The 17,961-nt window shown below is 36.0% G+C and overlaps 1 protein-coding gene across 6 annotated transcripts in view; it reads left to right on the plus strand.

Moving 5' to 3' along the window:
* The window catches only part of FRYL (FRY like transcription coactivator), a 279,655-nt gene that overhangs the window by 144,354 nt on the left and 117,340 nt on the right, over positions 1–17,961 (plus strand). For 5 of the 6 annotated variants that reach the window (XM_030313899.2, XM_030313898.2, XM_030313897.1 and 2 more), the window contains 6 exons: positions 5,473–5,552; positions 6,185–6,265; positions 8,043–8,211; positions 8,531–8,623; positions 13,031–13,129; positions 14,101–14,202. In XM_030313899.2, the coding sequence (XP_030169759.1) occupies positions 5,473–5,552; positions 6,185–6,265; positions 8,043–8,211; positions 8,531–8,623; positions 13,031–13,129; positions 14,101–14,202 (624 nt within the window). Of the gene's footprint in view, positions 1–5,472; positions 5,553–6,184; positions 6,266–8,042; positions 8,212–8,530; positions 8,624–13,030; positions 13,130–14,100; positions 14,203–17,427; positions 17,488–17,961 lie in introns of those variants that run through there. The other variant, XM_030313901.1, reaches the window with a different exon arrangement.

The following is a 17,961-nucleotide window of genomic DNA, read 5'->3' on the forward strand; positions in this document are numbered from 1 at the left end:
CTCTGTCTCTCTCTGTCTCAAAAATAAATAAAAACATTAAAAAAAAAAATTAAAAAAAATAAAAGGTTCATTGAGAACTAAGAAAGGTTGAGTTTGGATTACAGCTGCTTCTTCACTTAATCCCTATTTGATTTTGTGATGGAGTGCATTTTCTTCAAACTCGATTCCAGACTCAGTCCTTCAGGACAGTCCCAATTTCTAGGAAATCTGCGATGAATGCTCTGATTCTCCTCTGGTCAACAACAAATACCAATCCACTTAGCCAAGATAGAGCTATAGCCTTCCGTCCTGGACTAAAAGTTCACTGTGAACCTTCCAAAGCTGTGTCAGCTACCTGTATCCCTCTGCTGGCACGGTATTTTAAGAGTGATGCTAGGGGCACCCAGGTGGCTCAGTGGGTTGAGCATCCAACTCTTGATTTCAGCTCAGGTCATGATCCCAGGGTCATGAGATTGAGCCCTGCATTGGGCTCCACGCCCTGCTTAAGATTGCCTCTCTCTCCCTCTGCCCCTCTCCCCTGCTCGTGTGCATGCGTGCGCACGTTCTCTCAGATAGATAGATAGATAGATAGATAGATAGATAGATAGATAGATAGATGGTGTGCTAGTATTCTCCGCGCTGTGCAAGTTTAGTCACCTTTCTCATTGAGCTGAATCCATGTCAATGAATAGTTACTTACTGGATTTCTTGTGTTTCTTGTCTCTCATTACAGTGTAATTGTGGTTACTGTTTCTAATGTTTCTCACCTATTTACTAGGTTTGAACTAGCTCCTGATCATTATTCTGGGCTAAATTCAGCTCCTTCCTCATAGACTCTTGGTTTGCCTTTGTCAAAAATAAATTATCTTTATTTTAAATAAAAATCTCTCCTTTGTCAAACCCTCAAGGAAGATTCTCACCATCTCTGAATAATTAGAATTCTCTGCTTTTCTTTGCCCTAGTCTAGTTTGTGGCTGTCTTGGTAGTATTAAAATCTCTATTACAATTTTACCCTATTGGCGAAGTGTTCTATAATGTATGTTGTTAAACCTTTCAAGGAAATGTGTAATTCCCATGCATTTTTTGTTTTAATTGGACTTCCAGCAAAAGAATGTGATAAATCATGATCTTGGCTCCAGACACACTGTCATCATTGACCTCTGTGTGTTTGTTTACACTATACTGATTACCTGTGAGCTCCACCAATACCTATAATTTAAGTCTCATTATGTGAATCTCTCCTAGTTCATTGCCTGGCTACCCTCTTCCCATTTTTCTGATTTTTATGTTAATTATTCTCTTTAAAAAAATGCTTTCCTATATGTTTGAATATTAAGTTTCTCTTGTCTTTGAACTTCATAAAAAAATGTATCATGCGTATGTTGTCCTCTGGGACTTAACATTTTCACTCAACAGTATGTTGTTAGAATTAATCCATGACGTGTGTGGCTATACATTATTTTTTTCTTAGGCGTGTAACTGCTAGTGTGTTGGGGCTCCACCTTCTTAGGTTCATTCCTGGAGCCCTGCAGACTAAACTGACAGATGTCAGATTATCAGGAGAAAAGGTTTATGACATATGCATATGGAGGCCTTCATAGGGAAACAGTTGAATACACAAAGAATGGTTAAGCCCCAAAACTCAACAAAGCGCAGTACATTGTGAAGTGACAAGAGAAAGGAAAAATGTTTGGGCTTCTAGGGGTGGTAAATTGGGAAAAGGAAAATACGTGGGGGAAACTAATGGAAGATAAGGGCTCTTTAGTAAGTTTGTGCAGACCTGTCTCCTTACCAAGTCTTCTTCTTTTTGTGGTACAGGAAAGAGGAGGGGAGACTGCTTTTAGGCAGAAAGGGGGAGGGTGGAGAGCTCTTCCTGCACCTGCTGTTTCTCAGTTGCCTTCAGCTCAAAATAATTCTCAAGCCGAAGTGCCACATTTTGTGGTGGCATACTTTGATCTGCTTCACTAGATGGTAGGCTGTGTAAAAAATTGATTTAAACTTATACCAGCAATGTCTGTGAAATCTGATTCATTTACATTATCTGTGCTGTTTGGTGTTGTCAGACTTTCCCCCACTGAATAGGTGTAAAATGATACTTTGTGTACTTTCATCATCCTTATTACTAATTAAGCATCTTTTCATACGTTTATCATCTTAGGAATAAGTACAACAAAGGGCAACAACAGAAAATTATAAAACCTTGCCAAAAACTTAAAGAAGTGAAAAGATACTCCATGTAAATGAAGAAGAATACAGTTAACCCCAAATTGATCTATAGATTCATTGCAACTCCAATAAAAATCCTAACAGTTTTTATGTAACTTGGGTGACTCTAGATTGAATATGGAAGAACAGTGGGCCAAAAGTGGCTAAGTGCTCTCTGAAGAAGAATAAAGGGTACTTTCAGTATCAGACAGCAAACTTATTTATAAAGCCTGATAATGGAGACTGTATGATTTTGGTACCGACATATAAAAATTAATAGAATAGTGAGCTCAGAAGCAGATCCACAAATATTTAGAACTTGAATATATATCAGCGGTGACTTGTGTAATCTTTAAAAAAATTTTTTTTTCTAATCTTTATTTTTGAGAGAGGGAGAGACAGAGTGCAAATAAGGGAGGAACAGAGAGAGAGGGAGACACAGAATCAGAAGCAGGCTACAGGCTCCGAGCTGTTAGCACAGAGCCTGACGCAGGGCTTGAACCCACGAACCACAAGTTCATGATCTGAGCCAAAGTTGGATGCTTAACCCACTGAGCCACCCAGGTGCCCCTATAATCTTTGGTCCATCAGTTCCTCCTTTTGGACTCTTTCCCGTGGAACTATACAAGTATATAAAGTTAGATGTCGAAGATTTTTTTTTTTTTTTACAGCACCAGAGGATCATTTATTTCACAATCCGTGAACATTTTAAATAAGAAAATATTCTAAAAAGAATATGAAAACATTTTCCAATTGTTAAAACATTTTTTAAATGCTTGCTATGTAATTATATGTAACATAGAGCCAGTTCTCACCTGGCAATAAAGTGCTCCTAAAGTTAATGCATACACAAATTGTTTGAGACTCATAATGCATTTTTTCCTGTAGGAGTCATGTGATACATTATGGGTTTTTCAGATATTAATCCATAACAATCATTCTAATGTTATATGTATATAATGTTATATGTATATATATAAGTATATGAAGACTGTAAATTTCTTGAAACTGGGAATCGTCCTATACACATTTAAATTTCACTTTCTAGCAGACAGCTTTGCATATGATGGGTCCTCCAATAAACACTCCTTAAACAGTTCATTTTTTTAAGTACCTAATGTGTTATGGCAGCTGTTTTGGAGTCCAGTTTTAAGTCTCGAAATCCTGGCTCTGCTACCTACAGGATGTAAGTCATTGCGCAAATTATATAATCTCGCTGCACCTCAATTTATTTGTCTATTAAAACTGTGATAATCATAATACCTACCTCATAATGTTGTGGGGAGTAAATGAATTATTACATATAAAATACTTATAAAATAACAGTACTTGCATACCAGGATTCAATGCACATTAAATATTATTAGCTTTTAAGCACATCTCCCCAGCTAAATTATAAACTCTTTGAGACAGAGCCAATGTCCTATACTTTTTATAATACCAGAGCCTGTATAATTTCTTACATAATATATGCATTAAATATTTATAAAAGTATGTAATAAAAGGAATGAATGAATGATTATATGCTTACAATACTTTCTCCATAAAAAAATCAAATATACACAGGATTGGTAACATTCTAACATTTGTTACAGTAAAAAAAAAAATGTGATCAGAAATTAAATAAAATTTAAGACTTGTCAGAGAACTACAAGTATAAGTAAGAGGAGAAAAGAAACAGAAATCACTACCAATGGGGAAATTCTTCCTTATATTTTAGACCCTGGAAGACAGGGACTTTTATCCTATGTTTCTTTCTTTTTTTTAAATTTAATTTTTTATTTTTTTAGATTTACATCCAAATTAGTTAGCATATAGTGCAACAATGATTTCAGGAGTAGATTCCTTAGTGCCCCTTACCCATTTAGCCCATCCCCCCTCCCACAACCCCTCCAGTAGCCCTCAGTTTGTTCTCCATATTTATGAGTCTCTTCTGTTTTTTCCCCCACCCTGTTTTTATATTATTTTTGTTTCCCTTCCCTTATGTTCATCTGTTTTGTCTCTTAAAGTCCTCATGTGAGTGAAGTCATATGATATTTGTCTTTCTCTGACTAATGTCACTTAGCATAATACCCTCCAGTTCCATCCACGTAGTTGCAAATGGCAAGATTTCATTCTTTTTGATTGCCGAGTAATGCTCCATTGCGTGTATGTGTGTGTGTGTGTGTGTGTGTGTGTATATATATATATATATATATATATATATATATACACCACATCTTCTTTATCCACTCATCCATCAGTGGACATTTGGGCTCTTTCCATACTTTGGCTATTGTTGATAGTGCTGCTATAAACAAGGGGGTGCATGTGTCCCTTCGAAACGGCACACCTGTATCCCATGGATAAATGCCTGGTAGTGCAATTGCTGGGTCGAAGGGTAGTTCTAGTTTTGATTTTTTGAGGAACCTCCATACTGTTTCCCAGAGTGGCTGCACCAGCTTGCATTCCCAAAATGTCTAAGATGTTTATAACATCATATTGATTATTGAAAATCTAGAATGACATGGCAGGTGATAGGAAGCTCATTAAATACATCATATACTGAGTATTATGTGGCCATTGAAAAGAAAGGAGGAGCTCTAACTACTGCCGTGGAAAGAGGAGGCATCATTTTCTTAAGAAAAATCAGGTGTGTGGGTGTGGATAGGAAAAATCTGGAAGGATATATATCAAGCTATTGATAGTGATTGTATATGGGAGAAGGGACAGGGATTTTACTTTCTGGTTTTAAATATTTTCATTTGGTTTACATATTTGGAAGTAGCATATAGTTTTTAAAGAACTAAACAAAACAAAGATATTTAAATTACGATTTTCTAATACTAATAAGGCCATGAATAGTTTTAAATTGTTGGAAAAGTTGGTGTCATTTTGGCTACTGTTTATGATAGAAAAATCAGACTATATATGGAATGTGTGGCTGACTCAGCCAGAGGTTGCTTTCCCATAGGTGTTGCAGAGAGGTACGTGTGAGTGTCTTAATTTCCTGACAATTACAGTAAATCAGCAATAACGACTACTTTTTCCCCTTTATGGGCCTAGTTCAAGGATTTGTGATTATACAGCCAATATTCTTAAATTTAGAGGTTATTAAATTAGATTGGTAACTAAATTCTCTGAGAAAATAATAGAATCCTTAGAAAAAGGGCATATTGACAAATTAGTAATTGATCATACCATGGAAATGAAAACTGGTTCTTGATTTAATTAGTTGAAATGTGGAGAACACTCATAAGACTTATAATCTACTTAGCTCTTGCTGATTTTATGATTTTTTCATTCTAGATTCCTGTTCATCCTGTGCCCGATCCCTTAGTTCATGAAGTTCTAAACTTAGCTTTTAAGCACTTTAAACATAAGGAAGGGTAAGTAAAATACTAACTTGGGATTGTTGCTTTTCTCCTAGTCCTGGGTTAGACTGTTTAAGTATAATTTGAACTCTCTCTGATCATTTGTTTTGTTTTTAGAGTTCAAAGCATTTATCTTCCTTTTTCTTTTCCTTCCTTCCTTCCTTCCTTCCTTCCTTCCTTCCTTCCTCCCTCCCTCCCTCCCTCCCTCCCTCCCTCTTTCTTTCTTTCTTTCTTTCTTTCTTTCTTTCTTTCTTTCTTTCTTTCTTTCTTTCTTATCCCCACAAAATGCTTCTAGGAAAGTTTGTTTGTCTGTTTTAGTAGGCTTCATGCCCAATGAGGGGCTTGAATTCATGACCCTGAGATCAAGAGTTTCTTGTTTTACCAACTGAGCCAGCCAGGCACCCCCATTGGAAAGATTTTATTAAAATAATTCTTAAAACTGTTGATTGGATTTATAAGAATTAGAAGGCTAAATTTCACGACAAAGTAAAACTCAGAGCTAGATGAAAATTTGTGTGGTTTTTATTATTCTACAGATGACTCTTCAGAAAAAAACTTTGTAACCCTCTGATGAGAAACTTTCAGATTTATGTAAAAGAGAGTTTATAGAAAAATTAAACAGCACATTTGTTCTCTTGTTGTTTCAGATATTCAGGAACCAACACTGGGAATGTGCATATTATTGCAGATTTATATGCAGAGGTGATAGGGGTTCTTGCCCAATCAAAGTAAGTATTTAAATCACTGATTTCAGTTGTATTTTAGAATGCTTCATTGTAATTGACAATGACAGCATTAGATCTAATTTTTTTCATAGTTATTTTGCAGTCTCCTCCACTTTTTATTGCTTAGCTGCTCTATTTCTTAGAGGATTTTAAAGTAATATCCGTACATTAAGTATACAACTTGTTTTCATTTATTTGGGGTTTTCCATAAATGTCTGAATTGAGGAAGTCAGAAAAGTGCCAGGAATAGTCAGGACATTACCTTATTTATTTCTAACTATCTATAAGAAGTGTTTTTTCACATCCTTTTTTGTTTTTTAAGAACTCTACAGAGCTAATAACAACTTTAATACTTTCTAGTTGAATGGTTTTACTTCTGAGATGGCATTTCAGTGTTTTCCTCCTAATCATTTTATTTAACACTAAATAGAATTTTGGATAGGTAGAAGAGATTCCAAAAAAGAAAGAGAAGATACTAGATGATTCCATAAAGGTGTTATTCATTAGGAGTTACACCCATTGAATTGTCTTGAACCATCATTATAGTAAAGAGTAAAAAAGTTTATCTGTAGTATCTTGTGGTTGATCATAAGACTATGGAAGAGTTTGAATTTCCTTTGTTGCCACCGGGAAATTTGTAAGGTAAAAAATTATCAATTCAGATTTTCTTAGATGTCATTTAAGAAGTGTTTGGTTCTGAAATCATCAGATAAAACCCTTTCTAAATTCTAAAAAGCCAAGTACAATTCTTGTTAATGTTTGCTTCCTGTGAGTGTAGTGGCTGATCATTATTATGAGAAATTTAATAGAAGAGAAAAACCCTTGGATTCTAGTGTTATTGCGATGGGAAGGTTTTTATCCATTGTATATTTTCTTTTTAAAATGCAAAAGAATATATTCGTGGAAAATGGTATTATATTCTCCAAGACTCAAATGGAAATGGCTGATATTTCCTATCATATATCCATATTTCATTAATACACAATTTTCTTTTTCCCCTCTGTAGTCAATAACGATTAGAAAATATGCTTCATTTCCCATTTTAACTTTTCAAAAACTGGTTTCCCCCAGTAACAATAACAGTAAAATCTTTAGCTGTTTCATAATAAATAAAGGGGGAAATTAAGTATTTTTGATTACTAAACTGGTAAGTATCTTTTTGCAATGTAAGCAGAGAAAAAACTTAGTAGACTTACCAGTTGTGGTCATTTGAATCCAGGATGGTGCTTACATTTGAAAGCATTTTGATTCTTGAGCTTAGTCACATTGTGTGAGACCGTGTGCCCCACTCCTCTCCTTCAGTTTTTCTCCAGCATAAGGAGAAACTAATTTTAAGTGATGGTAGTCTAAAATTGATTGATTCCTGTCTTTGAACACATTTATAGTCTCCAATCCGTTCTCCATATAACTCAAATTACAGGTTTTATAAAAAGGAATACAAACTGGAGACACTATCTGATTTATGGGGTAGATTATTTGATTTGATTTGACTATGATTATTAATGATTAAATGGTAATGGAGCTGTATTGACGATGTTGTAGGAATAAAGACATCTTATTATATCTTCTTAAGGAACTTCTAACTTTAAAATAAAGGAACAGCAGATTTCGAATAATATCAAATAACTTTATTTCCCTCTGTGCTTTTCTAGTAATTTTGATGAGGGTAGAGAAAGGACATAATGTTTATGTAAAGTATCTTTTGATTTCAACCTTGAGTATCATGTGGGACATTAGTGTTTTGAATTCCTATCCACTTATGTATTCGTGTATATTAAAGATTTCAGGCTGTGAGGAAGAAGTTTGTGACAGAATTGAAAGAACTGCGGCAAAAGGAACAAAGTCCCCATGTGGTACAAAGCATCATCAGCTTAATAATGGGAATGAAGTTTTTTCGAGTAAAAATGTATCCTGTAGAAGATTTTGAAGCATCATTTCAGTTCATGCAGGTGATATACCTTCTCCATTGTGGTGATTGGAATTAGCCTAACAGTGGTTATGCTTGCTCTTCGTGACTTAATAAAGGAAACATATATATTACTAAAGGAATATATATATATATATATATATATATATATATATATATATATTCATGGCATCGTTAGTAATTCCTTAGTTCCAGTGTTAAATTGCCAGTGGTGTGAATTTACTTTCTTTTTATATTTGAGTGTGTTTTGACTTTAGCTTTTTGGTAAAATCGCAGTATTTACAAACTTACCATGATATTAAAAATTCTTAAACCTAATATATACCTCTTTGCCCCTCCAGGAATGTGCTCAGTATTTCTTAGAAGTAAAAGATAAAGATATAAAGCATGCACTTGCTGGTTTATTTGTGGAGATTCTTATCCCTGTAGCTGCTGTAAGTATATTTTAATTTCTATATTGTATGTTAAAAGTACCTTTTTACTGAAGAAGTTGCCACGTGAAATAGTCTTACTTTCCGGTAATTTCATAGACTGTTATGTGGGAAATTTGAATGTCATATGGATATGGGGAAGATGGTCATTAGCCAAATGTCAGTAGAGCACTGATTAGCCTTTTAATTAAAAGAATAGGCCCAGGTCCTTAAGATTCAGAGACTGCAAGGAGGGCAGAGTATTTGCAACCCAGCCTCTAGGTAACGGCTGCCTGAAGCAGCTCAGTGCAAAATACTGCATTTACTCGCGGCTTCTGCTTCTTACAATATGGTGGCCATTTTAACAGCCTGTACTGTAACATATATCTTGGAATTTACAGGACTGTCTCGATTTTAAGTGTTCTGTAGTTGTTATTGATATTCGTCCCACCTGCCAAAATATGTATTCCAAATTATTTAGAAAATATGATTATTATAAATATATTATTTATATAACATAATTTCTAGGGCAGCAGATTTATAGAAGCCTTTCTTTTTTTTTTTTTAATTTTTTTTTTTCAACGTTTATTTATTTTTGAGAGACAGAGAGAGACAGAGCATGAACGGGGGAGGGGCAGAGAGAGAGGGAGACACAGAATCGGAAGCAAGCTCCAGGCTCTGAGCCATCAGCCCAGAGCCCGACGCGGGGCTCGAACTCACGGACCGCGAGATCGTGACCTGGCTGAAGTCGGACGCTTAACCGACTGCGCCACCCAGGCGCCCCTATAGAAGCCTTTCTTGACATAAAAGTAGTATGTTATTTGAAAATAATTTTGCAGTTACTAGTAACAGCATGCTATAAATAGGATTAAGGGATTTTATAATACTTAGATGCTAGGTTTGTTTCCTGGGGTTTTTGTTTGTTTGTTTTTACCCAATTCAGTTGTTCTGTATGATATGTGATATGCAACTCACTTTCAGTATACTACATATTGCTGCATAAATGATATTCTTTTCATGTATATATATATTATATATGTCATCATTTCATTTTAAACTTGAAGTAAAATTGACATACAGTATGCATATTTAAAGTATATAATTTGACATGTGTATGCACATGGGAAACCATCACCATAATCAGGATAATGTACATATCTGTCACGCCCTGGAAGTTTCCTTATTTTCCTTTTTAATCCACCCCCCCCACCCCCCACCCCCCACCACCACTCACCTCACCTTTGGGTAGTGCAACTATTCATCTTCTTTCTGTCACTCTACATTAGTTTTGGTTTTCCTAGAATTTTATATTAATGGAGTTTTACAGTAGAAAGCCATTTTTTGGCTTCTTTTACTCTGCATAATTATTTTGAGTTCCAACTATGTTGTGGAATGTATCAGTAGGTTTTTCCTTTCTCCTCGTTGCATAGTATTTCATTGCATAGATACACCACAGTATAGATAACACCACAGTTTGGTTGTGGTCATCTGTTTTGGATCCGTTTGTTCCAGTTTTGGGCTGTTACATATAAAGCCGCTGTGAACATTTATGTCCAAGTCTATGTATGGGACATATGCTTTTATTTACCTTGGGTAAATATCTAGGGATGGAATTGGTGGACCAAATGGTAGCTATATGTTTGATTGTTAAAGAAATTGTCATACAACGTTCCAAAGTTGTTGCATCGTTTTGTATTCCAGGGAGCCGGATGTGAGAGTTCTAGTTCCTCCACATCCTCACCAACACTTCTTTGGCCAGTTATTTTAGTTTTAGCCATTCTGCTGGTTGTGTTGTGGTGTCTCACTGGGGTTTTAAAATTTGCATTTCCCTAATGACCAATGATTTTGAGCGTCCTGTATTTGCGGTCCATATGTTTTCTTTGACAAAATGTGTGTTGAAATCTTTTCTTATTTTTTAATATGGAGTTGTTTGTATTCTGATTGAGTTTTAGAGATATATTTTTATGTATCTTAAAAATATATTTTGGGGACACCTGGGTGGCTCATTTGGTTGAGGGTCTGACTCTTGGTTTTTGGCTCAGGTTACGATCTCCCGGTTTCGTGAGTTTGAGTCCCACAGCGGGCTCTGCACAGCTGGCGGCTCGGAGCCTGCTTAGGATTCTTTCTCTCCCCCTCTGTCTGCCCCTCCCCCACTCACCCTATCTCTGTCTCTCTCAAATAAATAAATAAACTTAAAAAAAAAAAGAAAAGGTGGACAGGGAGGGGTGCCTGGTTGGCTCGGTTGAGCGTCAGACTCTTGATATCGGCTCAGGTTATGATCTCACGTTTCATGTGTTGGAGCCCTGCATGGGGCCTCGCTCTGACAGCACAGAGATTCTCTGTGCTTGGGATTCTCTGTCTTCCTCTCTCTCTGCCTCTCCCCTGTGCTCACTCGCACGCTCTCTCTATCAAAAATAAATAAATAAACATTTTAAAAAATAAAATAAAATGAAGTTTTAAAGTCTTAGAAGAAAAAAAAGAAAAGGTAGACAGGGAACTGGAAGCAAAGTGAAAGTTTTAAAATATTAATGACCGTGATTGGCATGATTTTTTTTTTTTTACCTGTCTTGAATATTTACTTTGAGGATTAAAAAAAAAAATTGATTCTTTTTTAATGGGTACAAACAAAAGTCATGAATAGAGCTCAGTAGGTAGTGTGAGTCAGATAGCCCCCCACCCCAGGTTTCAGCCAAGTCTGGGGTTTTTATTTTATTATTATTATTTTTTTGATAAAATAAACCTATCATTTATCAAACCATCAGGTTTTAGTCTATTTTCATTAGTGCATGTATTTCAATTTCTTTTTCTAGAAGTGGTTTGGGTTGCTGCTTCTCTATCCCACATTGTCATTTGTGCTTCCCCCTTGTCTGAAAATCTGTTTTTGCCAGATACCTAACTGGGATTAGGTTGTATTTTTAGGTAATTAATCAAAAGGAGCAGGTTGTAGGAGGAAAGACCCTTGACGGTCCTTGCGGTCCATGAGTATTGTGTTACCTGATTCTTCTTTTATGCCGTGTTTGTGTTTGTAGTTTGTTTGCTAAGGCAGCCCTCATAAAGTGCCTCAAACTAGGTGGCTCAAATAACAAAAATTATTGTCTCACAGTTACGGTGAGACCAAGGTGTTGGTGGGTTGATTCCTTCTGAGGGCTGTGAGGAAGCATCTGTTCTGTGCCTCTCACCTAGTTTCTGATATCTTTGGCATTCCTTGACTTATAGAATCAGCACCTGAGCTTTGCCTTCATTTTTGCGTGGTGTTCTCCTTGTGTACGTCTTTATCCAAATTGCCTGTTTTTTTTTTAAAGGTGACCCATCATGTTGGAGTAGGGTCCCCTCACCCCAATATGACTTTATCCTAACTTAACCAATTACATCTGCAATGACCAAATGACACCTGCCTTTTCCAAATAAGGTCACATGGTGAGGTACGCTGGGTTAGGATTTCAATATCTGAATTTGGGGTGTGGGGGAGGTGACATTTCAATCCATAACACCCACTGCTGCATATAGCACTCATTCTGTCTGGAACATTCTTGCCTCTATTTTAATAACCTCCCTCCCCACTTTGCCTGGTTGGACTCTACTTATTCATTCATCACATGTATTGAATGCTTTCTTTGTATCAGAGCCTCTTCTGTGCATAGGCAATGCAAGAATGGTCAAGGTAGGAAAGACACCTTGCTCTTGTAGAGCTATTTCTAGTGCAGAAAACAGCCAGTAAACTAGTATGTAAAATATCTAGTAGGTGGATGGTGATAAGTACTGTGGAGAGATGTACAGTAAGATAGGGGGTAGGAATTGCTGAAGGGGTAAGGGAGTTGAAATTTTGAATACTGTGATTAGCTGAGACCACCCCCTCGAAGGAGATGGAGATGACTGAGCAGAAGCTAAAGGAACGAGGGAAAAGGCGTGCTGTATCTGAGGGAAGACTTCTTGGGCACAAGGAACCACTGTAGACTCCCTAAAGCACAAACATGCATGATCTGTTCTAGAAACAGCAAGAAAGCTAGCTGGTGCTGCTGGATCCCAGTGCAGGAAGGCAGAGTGTGGAGGACAAGGCCGGAGAGGTTACCTGGGATTTACTGCTCTGTATCAGGGAAGGGATGCTGGATTCAGCTTTGGTGTTACTTCCTTGTGGAGTTTTTCCGTCGGGGCCCCTTGTGAATGTGCCCAGAGCACAGAGAATTTCCTCTTGCAGCATCTGTTGGTTGTATCACATACTCATTGCCTGTTCACTTGCTTGTGTTTTCTCAGAACAGGGACCACCTTTATCTCAGCGACTTGACAGTTGGTCATTTGGCAGTTTCTAGTACTTTAGTGAGATACTCGGTGAAGGAGTCACTAATTTCACACCTTAGAGAAAGTTCTCGTAATTTCTGTACAGTTTAACATTTGTGACCATTTTCTTTGTTTTTGTATTATCTTTTCACCTAGGCTGTTAAAAATGAAGTGAATGTTCCCTGTTTGAAAAATTTTGTGGAGATGCTTTATCAGACTACTTTTGAACTGAGCTCCAGGAAGAAGCATTCATTGGTATTGAAAAGCATTTCAAACCTTTACATATTTAATTAGGAGTTGTAGTAATTGATTGCTGAATTGAGGGGAGATTGAAAAGAATTGTAAGAATTGAAATTGTAAAATTTCCAAAACGCAACATAAGGGCAAATTTTATACATTTTTCCTGCTCTTTTTAAAACATTCTGTTCTTAATTTTACTGGCTCTACATTTGATAGGTTATTCAGACTTCATTCTAGGTATTTACCTATCTTGACAGGTGCTTTAAGTTATGCATTATACTATGTGGAAGCTTGCATATACTCCTATTAAACCATAAATTTCTTTATTTTACATTATTATTGCACTCAGAAGTATTAGATTACTTAGGAACCATTGTCTATCTAATGACATCATTTCTATTCAGAGATTTAACCACCCGCTCCATGTAACTTTGAAGGAGTTTGCTGTAAATTTTTATGCAGCTTGGAGAAAGTGTGGAGAATTAGACAAATACTTGACCACTTAAGATAGAGATCTAATAATGAATAAACACTTATTGTGCCAGGCATTGAACTAATTACATTTGCATTGTTTTACTTTAAACCTCCCAGCCCCGTCTATCATTCTCCAGTCCATGTGTTAGCAACGGGAGCCTTGGAGTCCTTAATTATATCCACCCTGAAGTCATGTGCCTGGCAAATAAAAAGCTGAAACTTTGATGCCAGTCTGTGCTTGATCCCAGGGCTTGTGTTCCTAACCACTGTACTCGTTGAGGGAGTGGTGGCTCTAGGGAAAAATGAAAGCATGCTCCAACTCAGGGCAATGAGACAGATCGAGGAGTTGTTCTTACAGAAAACTTGCCCTTTATCATTTTTTTGTTACGTTACTTTAGGAGACCGTACTTCTTAAGACAAATGGGAAAACTGCCTTTGTTTCTGAGGATATGATTTACAAATCTGTGCTTTCTCATGAAAAATGTTAATTCTCTTTTCCCTATCTCCTATAGGCTCTTTATCCACTAATTACCTGCCTTTTATGTGTCAGTCAGAAACAGTTTTTTTTAAATAACTGGCATATTTTCCTACAGAACTGTTTGTCACATTTAAAGGTAAGACATAATCACATTTCTGACCTGTAGATACTGACTGTAGTATATTCATTTGTGCGTATATATTGAACAGTATGTAATAAAACCCTCATTATTATTGGTGCATTAGAAGAATAATACTTTACCACATTACTTTTCTTAAATGTACTTTATTCTTTCTGTGGGGAATCACATATTGACATGAATCAACTTTTGATTGAAAATTTAGTTTGTCTTAATGCAAAATTGTATATTTTTAACAGCTGTTTGTTTATATTATCTTAGATCTAACAATATTTGTGCTAAAAACATGCCTTTAGAGTTACAGAGTGTTAATCTTATAGAATCCTCCGGATATTATTTTGTGTTTCATTTTGAGAAAATTCAGTCATGTTGGCTCAAGTCTGAAAATGAAAAAAGCCTTGATAATGAAATGTCACTAAAAGCACATTTGATGAAAGTGTGCCAGCCAAACCTAAGAGTGTGATATTGGATCCACAGGGATACAGAATCTCCTGAAATGATTCTGACTTGAATCAAGGGATAGTTGTTACTAACACTATTTGGCACGCCCACGTCCGGTCTCTCTTTAGTGTTGTAAACAAGACTGTGAGATAGAAGGATCTTTATCTTCCCAGGATACTCTGCTAGCAGGATCTAACAGGATCCGCTTTTCTTCTGTGGATAGGAGCTCAGTTAATGTCTGACACGGGACATGGGAATATTCCTCACCTGCATGTCATGGAAATGCTTGATTTGAACACTGTTTTAATACCTAGATGAGTACATTTGAATATTTACTTACAAGTTCTAGAAGCATGACAGACATGGCATCTTATTTCCTGTCATTCCTCTAAGTTAGGATAATACTGGAAACCTTATACTTTGAAGACAATGAAAGCGAGGCACAGATAGATTAAATGACTTTTCTCTGACTCTATAGCTCACTGTGGTATTTGAGAAATAGTGGTATTTGACTTTTCATTCCCACTTTGAGAATGATCCACTGGAAACATTATCCTATATATCTTTTCCGTGACTTTATACATCATTTCCAAAAGTGCCTTGATTACTTAAAAAGGTATACAGAAAATAAAAGTCTTTGAGAAACATTTTTGGCTCTTTTTCTCCTAGATACTCATTGATATTATTCATATTTGGATGAGACTTGATATACTCTCTTTCTTATTTATGAAAATTCCCAGGACCAAATCAAGCTTATTAAACTCTTTATGTCATGCAACCAGAAAATAAGCTTTATTTAATTAATTACATTATACTGTTTTCTGTCCTCATTTTGATGATTCATACCGATACAGGTACTAAAAGGGGGAATTGATAATTTTCTGGGTAGTATGATTTTCCATACTTTCTTTTTTTTTTTTTTTTTTTTCCAACGTTTATTTATTTTTGGGACAGAGAGAGACAGAGCATGAATGGGGGAGAGGCAGAGAGAGAGGGAGACGCAGAATCAGAAACAGGCTCCAGGCTCCGAGCCATCAGCCCAGAGCCTGACGCGGGGCTCGAACTCACGGACCGCGAGATCGTGACCTGGCTGAAGTCGGACGCTTAACCGACTGCGCCACCCAGGCGCCCCATCCATACTTTCAATAAAATATTTTCAGACTCGCATTTAAGTGTTTTCTGAAAGGTTGCTTTGTTTCATGACAATCCATACTTTTCTGTTGCTTGTTGGAATTGTTGTATATATATATGTTTCCACCTAACATATTTGCAATTCTTTCGCAGCACCTTAACTTTTATTTTTTTGTCTTAAGGCTTTCATTTGAAATGCTGTTTTCCTTGAACCCTTACCTCCTGTTAAATATCTCTGGCATATTGTCCATTTTAATTAATGGCAATGTCGCTCTGCCAGGCTCAAGGAGATAAGAGCCACCTTAGCATGAATATTTGGAATATAGTTGTCTTGGCCATTAACCCTTAACTTACATTAAGGCTCTATTCAGCAGAAATTTTACAAATTGGCTCCTGTTTATTAAGTTTTAGATACTGTGGCTACACTGCAGAGTTGAGGTAAGGCATGGAGTATTCAGTAAAAAACCTTACGCTAGTTATCTGTTGCAACAGATATAATTGATTTGCTATATATATATATATATATACACACACACATACATATATATATATATATATATATATATATATATATACACACACAAACATACATATACACACACACACACACACACACACACACAGGAAAAACTGGTTCAAGATAAAGGCCTAAACTGATTCTGTTTTGAGATGCAAGAAACCTCATGATTTCAAAAAAATCCGTAACAAGTTTTCACTTACTAGACCTATTACTTCTTAAAGCTGATTCTTATTAATACTTCTATATACTAGATGCTTAAATACAATCTCTCATTTAATTCTTACTGTAAGTGAGGCTGAAAGAAGATAAATAAGTAACCCACGGCCAGGGGGCCAAAAAGTGATAGAGATAGGTTTGCATCTAGATCTCTTCTGCTCCATAATGTTTGTCCTTTGAGATCCATCCGTTATCTGTTAATGGACTATGAGGAGTTTTGCTGTACTAGATATTTTCAGACAATATCTGGCTGTCATTCTGGGATATTAAAAAAGGCATTATTCTCCAGAGTCATAAGAATAAATAGAATCTTTAATATTGTACACTTTTTAAAAAGTTACCATATCAGTATTTGAAGGTGGTGACCATGGAACATGGGCTTTCGCCCCATCGGCCCATAAATAGCATGAGAAAACATCCATTTGAATTCACAGAAGATGTCACATCTGTCATTTTTGTCCTTAAACAGAATTTGGTAGTTTTCCTATTCCCCTATCTTTTTATCAGTCGAGGTTATTATGTGAAAAGTGATTGTAAGGTTTCTGAAGAATAATTAGAGGGGGTGTGGGGGGGAAATAATAAGAGTAGTGGAGTTCAGATAAAAATAATTTGAAGGTTGTTTTCTATAGCGCATGCTTATTTTCTTCTAAAAATTTAAACTTGCTAGAACTCGAGTGCAGTGCTTTGAGAGGAAAATTTAGGTACTTAATAATTTAAATATTTTCTCTTAGTTTAAGGATTATATAGATGTATCCCAAGTTATAGGATTTTTTTTTCCTTTAGTGTTTCTGGCCACTGTCTTGGAAATTTCAAATTTCTTCTAAATAGAGGCCTTGGTGAAGAGCTGTCTTGTTTTGTGCTTATTTTCATCTAACATGCATGTGCTGTGTCTCATGTTTATGTTTGCTGTCTCACATTGCTTTATTTAGATGCCATCTAACAACAGTATCAGAAAACAAATAGAAACACTCCAGGTGAGTTGTGTTGATGTTACAAAGTAAAATATTGCTTTATCTCCTTTAAGTGTGGCTTTTTTTTTTTCTTTACCCATTGTTGCATTGCATGTCTAATGTATTTATTCCAGCCCGCTTCTCCTCTTGTAAAAGAAGACTAGCACACAGCAGGGACACTGTACATGTTTAATATTAATGTCATCCCAAGAAGATGAATTTACGAGCTACAAGTGATCATGAATGTTGATTCATAACCAAAATCCTCCATTTTAAAATATCCTGTTTAATTTGTTGTTTAATTAACATTACATTAGTGACACTGTTATAGATGAAATTAAAAAAAAAAAACATTTTCCGATGCAATTAAGGAGACAGCTTAGATTTTAAGTATGATTTTTGATGCATGACTTTTTAAAACTTGTCTCCTATTGGTTTGGATTTTAAGCAAAATATTTTGGGTTTGGTTCATGGTAGAAAAAAGGGAAAGATACATTA

The sequence above is a fragment of the Lynx canadensis genome, chromosome B1, assembly GCF_007474595.2.
Source record: "Lynx canadensis isolate LIC74 chromosome B1, mLynCan4.pri.v2, whole genome shotgun sequence".
Taxonomy (NCBI): domain Eukaryota; kingdom Metazoa; phylum Chordata; class Mammalia; order Carnivora; family Felidae; genus Lynx; species Lynx canadensis.